Genomic DNA, 10,630 nt, shown 5'->3' on the forward strand with positions numbered 1-10,630 from the left:
ATATGTTGCATAATTATGTTATTGTTATGTTGCATTACATGTTTAAAATATGTTTATCGACAAGGGACCCAATGCATTATGCTTGTTCACAACGATGAAATAAAATTAAATTTTAATTAGATAAACATTATGCTTCTAGGGCTAGCAGGGCATGTATGATTGCACCCCTCTAAACCCAATTCTATGTCAAGATTATGCTAGGGACTAACAGGGTATGTATGGTTGCACCCTTCTAGTCCAATCTTACGTTTATGTTAATGGTTGATGTTGGATGCGACTCTGGCCCTACTGACTTCATAACCCGCTAATCATCAGATGGGTTAGTTTCTACCTAAGTCCTCATCTTCCTATCAGGGCGGAGAAATTTACGTTAGAAGCATAACTGACCACCACATGTTATTATATGTTTACGATCCCAATCATATGTTTTCAGGACATGTTGCATGTGATTGTGCATTTGGCCACTACTCTATGTGAGAACTACTTACTGGGTATATTATATACTCATCCTATTTTTACAAACTTTGTAGGTAAGGACATAGCGTAGGTGGCAGAACTGGACGTCACTCAAATGGCCAACCATCAAACTCACTATTATAGGCATATGCATTTTTGTATCACTACGCTAATGTTTTATGGATCCTGGTGTTTTGTAAAATAAACTTTTTATATAGTTTTCTACGTTACTTTTTATAAGTTGAATCTTGATTCTAGGGGTGAAAAAGGGACTCGAGGAGCTACTAGAGTGAAAAGTTCCTAAGAATTTGAGGTGAGTGGCTAAAATGTTTTCGAACTAAAAAGTTTTTAAACTATTTTGATTACAACATTTACAAAAAGCATGTTTGCGAAAATAATTCTCATGCCTACTAGTTTTATAAAGTGGTTTCCAAGTAAGTTTGAATTGTGATTTGAACGCATGCATATTGTTGAAAAACTATTTACATATGTTGATTTTATCCAGCATGTGCTATCATCTTTAAAGCCATGTTGTATATGTGTTATACTCTACATGCTTTAAAGAGAAAAGTTGTTTATAAATAGTTTTGGTAAAATGCGATGCCGAAGTACAAGGAGAAGGCATCCGCCCAACTAGATACTGAAGTACAAGGAAAAGGTATCTATTGATACTGAAGTATGTTTGAGAAGGTACCAAGCCAACGGGATACTGAAGTACGTTGGAGAAGGTATCCTAGTAGCTCGATACTAAAGTACAAGGAGAAGGTATCTGAGCAGTAGTACCTAATGTGTGAAGGTACTTAGTGTGGCCACAGGTGAATAAAGTCAGAGATTGAGCAAAAGGGTTCTCTCTGGACTAGTAGTTGGTGTTGGGATTATTTTACCAATTATACAGTACTTTGATTTGAGAAATGATTTTACTATTTTATGTTTAAAACAGTTTTATATACATTACGCTTGGAAATTGTTTATGCTGCATTAAATTATATTTCAGATAAAACTATCTTCTAAAATTATGCATGAGAATTTACTATGTTTTCTCGGTCACTCATTGGGCGTAAGCTCACCCCGTTTTCAAATGTTTTTTGTTTTTTCCCCCCTCACAGGTAGCGGTCAAATCCTCTGAAGACAACTCATTATCTGCTCTACCACTAAAGAACGAAAAGACTTGTAACCGTTTGCTAGGTGGTTACTGTTAATATTGTATACATGTTACTATTGTTCATATAGGGACTAGGGTTTGTGAGTTTGGGACTTATAAATCTAATGTTGTAAATACTCTAAACATATTAAGTTTCTAAGTTAATAAATTGTGGGCCTACAACTGTCCAGTTGAATATAATTTGTATTTGGAATCAGAGTTATTCCGCAAGAGTTTTTAGGCAGTAAGTGTCAGCCTAAGGGTTGATAACTACTGCAGTCACACCCTTCTCTAGGTTAAGAGGGTGATCTGGGGCGAGGTAGAAGATAATTTTCTAAACCATATTGGTGAAGAAACTTATGCACAAACTATGTGGAACAAGGTTGAGTTTCTATGTGCCCTAAAACTGGTGATAATAAAATGTCTCTAATCAAACGAATGATGCCATTTAAGTATCAAGATGAAACACCCATGTTAGATCACTTTAATACATTTCAAGGTATCATTAATCAATTATCTAGGATCAATATCAAGTTTGAGGATAAGATACATGGATTATGGGTCCCTGGTACATTGTCGGACTCGTGGGAGACATTTAGAACTTCCTTATCAAACTCTGCCCCAAATGGTGTACTAAGTATAGACTTGGTAAAAAGTAGCATATTGAACGAGGAGATGAGAAGAAAGTCACAAGGCTCTTCTTCACCATCAGATGTTCTTATTACTAAAAGAAGGGGGAGGATTAAAAGTAAAAGTCCAACGGAGAAAGACAGAAGCAAAACTAAGGGTGGTCGGTTTGCAAATATTGAGTGTCATTATTGTCATCTGAAAAGGCATATAAAGAAGCATTGTCGGAAATTTAAAAGAGACAATAAAAATAATAAAGGCAAGGAAAAGAAGAATGATGGTGACAGTAATGCAGATACAATTACTGTAGCCACCAAAGATTTTTACATCTTATTTGATGGTAATGTTATAAATCTTGCTACACAACAGAGCAGTTAAGTGATTGACAGTGCCGAGTTCATGCTACATCAAATAGGGATTTCTTTGCATCCTATACACCTGGTGATTTCGGCAGTGTTAGGATGGGTAATGATGGATCAGGAAAAGCAATTGGCGTCGAAGATGTACACTTGAAAAACAAGAATGATTCTAAGCTAGTTTTGAAGAATTTGAAGACATTCCTGATATTCGCATGAATTTGATCTCTATAAGTAAGATTGATGATGATGGTTTCTGTAATGCCTTCTGTGATGGTAAATGGAAACTTACTAAAGGCTCTATGGTTATAGCTAAGAGAGAGAAATATTCCTCACTGTATTATATGGAGGCTAAGATCACTGATTGTGATATAAATACAGTGAATAATGAAGCAAATGTTGAGCTTTGGCATAAAAGACTTAGTCACATGAGTGAGAAGGGTTTGAAGATTTTAGCCAAGAAAAATCATCTTCCTAATATAAAGAGTGCACCCTTAAAAAGGTGTCCTCATTGTTTGGCAAGAAAGCAGGCTAGAGTTACTTTTAAGTCATCTCAACATTCAAGGAAACCAAATGTACTAGATTTGGTACATTCTAATGTGTGTGGTCCTATGAAAATAAAAACACTTGGAGGTGCGTAATATTTTGTGACATTTATTAATGTTCATTTAAGGAAAACATGGGTTTATACCTTAAAGACTAAAGATCAGGTATTGTAGGTGTTTAAATAGTTTCATGCCCTTGTTGAGGGAGAAACTGGTAAAAAGTTGAAGTGTATTAGCAGTGGTAATGGAGGTGAGTATTGTGGACCTTTTGATAAGTATTGCAAAAATCATGATATTCGACATCAAAAGACACCTCCTAAGACTCCTCAATTAAATGTCATAGCAGAGAGAATGAACAGAACACTAGTTGAGAGAATGAAATGCTTGCTTTCAGAATCATAGTTGTCACAATCGTTCTGGGGTGAAGCATTGAATACAGTTGTACATATTTTGAATCTCACGCCATGTGTTCCTTTGGGATCAAAATTTCTGAATAGAATATAGTCAAATAAGGATATATCTTATGATCACTTGCGTGTCATTCGTTGTAAAGCTTTTGTTCATGTTCCTAAAGATGAGAGATAAAATCTTGATACAAAGGCTAGACCATGTGTATTTCTTGGCTATGGCCAAGATGAGTTTGGTTATAAATTATAATATCCCGTACAGAAGAAGCTCATAAGAAGTCGAGATATTGTGTTTGTTGAAAACCAAACGATACTAGACATTGAGAAGACAAATAAAATAGGATCTGAGTACAATGATGGTTTGATTGATTTGAGTTCAATTTCTTTGACATAGCCTTCTACAAAAATAGAAAATGAGGTTCAGGATTATCAGTTTGTTGAAACAGATGAGGGTTCTAAATGGGTTAAGGCAGATGATAGTGTTCAGGAACAGTTGTTTGAAACAGAAGTTCCTACAGATGTTTCACTTAGGAGATCTGTCAGATATCGACGTTCGTCAACAAGATATTAAACTAATGAATATTTGTTATTGACTAATGGGAGAGAGCCTGAGAGTTATGAAGAGGCCAAAAAAGATGAGCACAAAAGAGAGTGGATTGATGCCATGAAAGATGAGATGAAGTCTTTACATGAAAACCACACTTTTGAGTTTGTGAAATTGCCTAAAGGAAAAACTACACTGAAAAATAAGTGAATTTATAGAGTGAAACCCTTTTTGCTCCAATTGTCAAGATGTCTTCTATACGTGTAGTTCTGGGTTTGGCAGCTAGTCTTTACTTAGAGGTTGAGTAGATGGATGTTAAAACTGCATTTTTTTTCATGAGGACTTAGATAAAGAAATCTACAGGAACAACCAGAGTGTTTTGAGCAGAAAGGCAAAAAGCATCTTGTGTGTAAATTGAAGAAAAGTCTTTATGGGTTAAAACAGGCACCGAGGCAGTGGTATAAGAAGTTTGAGTCAGTTATGGGGGAGCAAGGCTACAAAAAAACTTCTTCTGATCATTGTGTTTTTGTCCAGAAATTTTTTTATGATGATTTTATTGTATTACTGTTTATGTTGATGACATTTTGATTGTTGGCAGGAATGTTTCGAGAATTGACAGGTTGAAGAAACAATTTAACAAATCCTTTACCATGAAGGATTTGAGGCCGACAAAGAAAATTTTTGGAATTCGAATAGTTCGAGGCAGAGCTTCCAAGAAGTTGTATATGTCACAAGAGCAATACTTGGAGAAGGTGCTTGAGTGTTTCAACATGAGTAAAGCGAAACCAATCAGTTCTCCTTTATCTAGTTCCTTCAAACTGAATAGCAAGCAGAGTCCTTCTATAGATAAAGAAAAGGAAGATATGAGCAAGATCTCTTATGCTTCAGTAGTTGGGAGCTTGATGTATGCCATGGTATGCACTAGACCTAAGATTGCTCACGTTGTTGGTGTTGTTAGTCGTTTTATGTCCAATCCAGGAGAACAAGATTGGGAGGCAGTCAAGTGCATTATGAGATATTTGAGAGGCACTTCCAGTTTGAAGCTCATATTTGGAGGTGGAAAGCCAGTACTTGCTAGGTACACTGATTCAGATATGGTAGGAGATCTAGACAACAGTCCAGTTACCTGATGACATTTGTAGATGGTGCAGTATCTTGGCAGTCAAGGTTGCAGAAGTGTATGACACTTTCAATAACTAAACTAGAGAATATTGCAGCAGCAAAGGCCTGTAAAGAGATGTTGTGGATGAAGTGCTTTATACAAGAGCTTCGCTTCAAGCAACATAGATATGTGATATACTGCGATAATCAAAGTGCTATTCATCTTGGTAAGAACGCTACTTTCCATTCTAAAACAAAGCATATAGATGTGAGGCATCACTCGATGAGAGATGCTTTGAAAGATGAATTGTTTGAGCTTGAGAAGATACACACTAATCATAATGGATCCGATATGTTGACAAAGAATCTACCAAGAGTGAAGCTTGAGTTCTATCGTTCCATCGGGGAAATGACAAGTTCCTCCACAAAGTGAAATAGGGGGAGATTTTTTTGGTTTATTTTACCTTGTTGGTGAAAGACCAAAAGAAGACCCAAGGCCCATTAGGGCCCAAATCATTCTTTGAAAACTTAATAACCCTTGCAACCACCATTTTTGTGATTGTTTTGTACGCAAACCAAGAGTTTATATGGCAGAAGAAAATTAGATTTTTGGCATTCCAACCAATAGCGTTTGTGTGGTTGACACAAGCTACCATGGACCTCCATCATCCACCTTTGACAACCACCTCCGACGCCCACCTCCGACGGCTACCTCTGACTACCAACTTTCAACCACCACCACCAACTCTAGTAACCATCTCTCACAACCACCTCTAGCGACCACAACCACCACCAACTTCAATGATGACCACTATCAGCAATCAACTCTGGCAACAACCTTCGGTGACCACTTCCCACGACCACCTTTAATTACCACCTTTGGCAACTAGTTCCAACAATGACCACCTCTGACGACCAGCTTTGGCAACCAACTCCATTGATTAATTGCATCGATTATCTCCAACTACCAACTCCTTTAAGTCCTAAAGACTTACTTTATCGACCAATTAAATCGACTATGTGCTAAAAGAATAGAAAAAAATTTGGCAATGAAACTGTTTTAAGTTTAAGTTATTAGTTCATAGTATTTAATAGTCGTCTTTTATAGTTTGACAATAATAGAAATGCTTTTAATATATAACAAATCAAATATGTATTTAAAAACACTTTTGAGAAAGTGTAACCAAACACATTTTTTTTTATTTTAAACAGTTTTTATCAAAATTATTTAAACGAAAATGATTTTTCGAAAAATATTCTTTTCCCGGTCAATCCAAATAGGCCCTCAATTTAAGACATAGAAATAAATTAACCAGAATTGTGTTCAAGTTGGAGTTTATCAACATATATGGAGCGAAAGATCTGAACTTCATAAATTGTAGAAGAAAAAAAGGAAAAAGAAACTGATTAAATCAGATCAGTTAACTTCAAGGTTTAAAATGTCGATGTTGACAAAATTACCGAGGTCTCAATTTTCTAAAAATATCGATGAAAACAATGTCGATAAAATATATATTCGAAAAAATAATAAACAAACAAAAAGAAATATTTACATTAGTAAATAAATCTTTATTGTTTTTAAATAAATTATAATATTTAATATTTATAATATATTTTTATTAGCTTGTTGATTATATTTTATGTTCCTAAATTTGTATGGTATAATGAAAATACCAATTCAATATTTACGTGGATGGGATGTCGAAGTTATGAAAATGTAAAAATCGTCTGAAATATAAATATTTTATTTTATTATTTATTTTATAAAATATCTAAACAGATATTGACTTTGTGTTGAATTATTCTCCGTCATTTGAAGCTCTAAAACGCGGGTTCTTGGAAACATTCATGTACGGTGCAGCCCAACGGAGTTGCTATGTGATACGAAAATCGCTTATAAGCCAAAACCCCCCGTTTTCTCATCACTCAACTCACAAAAAAGAAAAAAAAAAGAAAAAAAGATACCTTCCTCTATCTTTCTCTCTTCAACTTTTATACGGACACTTTATTTTCTCTCTTCAACTTCACCAAAAATGAAGGTACTACGTTTTGATTACTAATTTCTATCTATGAATTCCTTTATTTCGTTATCTATTTTTATAGAGCATGTTCAAAATCAGTTTTTGAAAATTAAGTCTATTTCCTCCTCATTTTTTATTATGATTTGAATCTTTCTTAAGTACAAGGATTGAATTCTTAACCAAACTCCAAAAACAAAAATATGTTTTTAGAAACTATTTTTTTAATTTTCAAAATTTGAGTTTGGTTTTTAAAATCATTGATAAAAAGTAGATAACAAATGTAGAAATTTGGAGGTGAAAATAGTGTCTATAGATTCAATTTTCAATAACAAAAAAAAAAACAAATGATCACCATATGCAGGACCTAAATTCTTATGAAATGGAGTTTTAACTTTTATTCGGATTGTATATCATTGACAATTGTAGCAAAAGATAGTGATTCGAGTGTGGATGAAGAGGGGACCTAAGTATCGCAGCAAAGCTTTGAAGATTGCAGCATCTGTCAAAGGTAATTAAACATACATATAACATAATCTATTTGAATTTCAATGAATTAAAAAATCGAAAGATAATTATTTAATTAGGATGAAAATTACAGGAAACGTTGAAACAATTAGCTTGGTAGGGGACGATAAAGATAAAGTCGAAGTAGTTGGAGATCTTGATCCGATAGAACTCACAGAACTGCTGCGGAAGGGTTTCGGTTCTGCACTATTGGAATCAGTGAGTGTTGTGGAAGGCGAAGACAAAGACAAAAATAAAGACAATGATAAAGAACTTGGTATAACGGGGACATATTCGTGGGGCGTGCCTTATCCATCATCTCAATGCTATTGCTACTTTGGTCGTCCTTACCCTTCCTATACCATACGTTGATTTATGCTTGATGGGGCAAATTTATAGTCATCAATACAAATGTGATGAATATATACACATGTATTATTACACTTTTCTCTTTTATAGTTTGTTTGAAAAAATTCTTTGATCTCCTCCAATATAATACATTTTTCGCCATAATTTGAAGAGTGATTTTTTGTTTTCTTTCTAGAATATATGTATTTTCATGGATTATCTCATGTACTCGTGTAAAGACTAATATATAGATATATGTGTGAAACTATGGGAATAAAGTTTTGCTTTGTTTTTCATTTTCCTTAAAAGAATTATTTTCCATTATAAAAAGGAGTTTCTCTCTTTACATACGTAAAAACTACTTAGAATATATAGACAATTCAAAGTCAATGAAGAAATTGATGTAATTATAATAATTAATGCACGTAAGGAAATATTTTAAAACCAAACATAAGTCGACTTGAATAATATAGTTTAATCATTTTAAGAATAAGATGCAAATTGTTTTCATGAAGTGCTAAATCTAAAGATGTATTTTGTTTAACTTTTCGAATGTTTGATTTTAAAAATAAATTATTTCAGAAAATAATTTAAATATGTTTTTAAGACACTTCTGTATCTTAAATAATTTTTTATAAAAAAAAAATAAATAAATATGATGTTTTTTAGAAAAAGATTTTTTTCTATCTATTCTGAACACACCATAAGACTATTGCTTCTCAATTATACATTACTTCCTCTTTAAGCAAGTACATACTAAATAAATGTGTATTTCTACACAAAACAAATAAATAGACTAACAAACAAATAAATATATTTGAGGTTCTATGACTATATTATTATTTGTAATTAATTAATTTCTTGATTTCAAACTATTGGTTAATAATATATTATCCTAGCAAAATATTTAATAAGTATTAGATTTTTATAACATAGTGGAAGTAAAATATTCTTGAATATTAAAACATACAAAATCGATTTAATTATATAGATTAAATTCATGGTTAGAAATTTATTGAAATACGATAATGTTACACGTACAAAATATCCAGCTCAAACTAAATCAAATGAATCTTGTCGAGAAAAATGGCCATAGGCCTTTTTCAGGGCCTGCTTAAATTTTGCAATATCATTCTCTTATTAAACAACTTTTTCTTCACAAGGAATTATTTCCTAGAGTAAGCCATCAAGCTATGACTTACAGAAAAACTACAAGGAAACTTCTCCCATTTTCCAGAATTCACAATTAAGTTACTACAATCAGAAATATCCGTCTAAATTTTTCGACGATTTCAGATCAAATAAATTTTGTTTTTACCTAAAAATGCAGTAGAGTAGTACGGGTCAAACACAAGAAACCATTGAGTTTCTCTATTAAATTACTTATAGATCGAGGTAAGGAGGGGGGTTGCAAGGACAATAAATTGCACAAAAAGTAGAGAGAGATGAAATTCGAATAATTAAACTATCTAGCATAATCTTTTGAGCTATTCCCCAATTTGCAACCTGATCATATAAATCCATCAAATTAATTCCTATATTGTTTAGCTTAGCCAACTAAACTAGAAAAGCTAGGTGAGAGTCCAAATTATCGAATTAGTTGACTTAATTAGATGAGATGCATCCTAATTAATTTGGACTAACCGCATTAAAATTAAGGGATTACACTGAGGTGAAATCTGATAGAAAAAACCTAATTCAATATTCAACTTGATTCTTCCTAAGTCAATAGAAAAATGTTTTTCATATAGACAATAAATCCCAAGTTTAACTAACCTTTTGCTACCCTTAGATCAAATTACAATTATATGTCACGTACTATCATTTAATCTGTAGCTATTGATAACATGATCCTAACAAGTTTGTTAGACACTCATGAGAATACATAATCATAAACATTCAAGACAGAAAAAGAATCTAAAGATAATTTATGAAATTATAATATAGCGAACCAAATCTCACAAGTTTACAATAATGAGAAAAACACATTCTACGCCTAAGCTAGAATTACCTCTTCAACCTATAATCAACATGAAGATCGAGGAAGAATTGTTTGAATACATTCAAAACCCAAAAAGCAAAAGAAAGTAGAGAGGAAAGGAGGAGGAAATCGACTAGATCGAACTTCTTAACCTTAGGCGGCAAATTTCTTTTTATAGAAATCGAACTAGCATCGTGGCGCTATGTGTTGAAAAGCCCTCTTGTGGGCAGCGCCTAGTAACGCTGCGTGCCGCTCTCAGGTATGCACATGCCTTCCATCTTCGTAGCACTGCGAGCACTCGCCTACTGCATCAAAATCATGCATTTTACGGCCTCTCGGCGTCGAGCTAGCACTACACACTCTATCCTATGGACTCTTTAGTTATCTTTTGTCCAGATGGATGTGTTTGACCTCCATTTTCATCCGTTTTAACTCCATTTATATATTAATGCCCAAATCTGACTCTCAAGTGTTCGATACTTACAAAATCATGAAATAAATATATAAAACCATGTAACCATCCCGAATTAAGTGGAGTAAGATAGCACATTTTTTGTGCTATCAAACTAATCTAAATGATGATCTTCAAATTTTTCAAA

At 33.4% G+C, this 10,630-nt stretch overlaps 1 protein-coding gene across 1 annotated transcript; it reads left to right on the forward strand.

Annotated features, from left to right (window-relative positions):
* Nucleotides 1–7,111: 7,111 nt before the first annotated feature.
* LOC120087688 (disease resistance protein RGA5-like) lies at nucleotides 7,112–8,318 on the forward strand. Its single transcript, XM_039044548.2, has 3 exons — nucleotides 7,112–7,216; nucleotides 7,625–7,706; nucleotides 7,797–8,318. The coding sequence occupies exons 1-3, from the start codon at nucleotides 7,211–7,213 to the stop codon at nucleotides 8,072–8,074; spliced, it is 366 nt and encodes a 121-aa protein (XP_038900476.1). The 5' UTR covers nucleotides 7,112–7,210; the 3' UTR covers nucleotides 8,075–8,318.
* Nucleotides 8,319–10,630: the final 2,312 nt, after the last annotated feature.

This window comes from Benincasa hispida, chromosome 10 (genome assembly GCF_027475165.1).
Source record: "Benincasa hispida cultivar pf3 chromosome 10, pf3_genome.v1.1, whole genome shotgun sequence".
In the NCBI taxonomy this organism is placed as follows: domain Eukaryota; kingdom Viridiplantae; phylum Streptophyta; class Magnoliopsida; order Cucurbitales; family Cucurbitaceae; genus Benincasa; species Benincasa hispida.

Excerpts from the sequence above, each read along its gene's own strand:
- LOC120087688 (XM_039044548.2), top strand. Across the intron at positions 7,707-7,796 it reads GATTGCAGCATCTGTCAAAG|GAAACGTTGAAACAATTAGC; the intron begins GTAATTAAACAT and ends TGAAAATTACAG.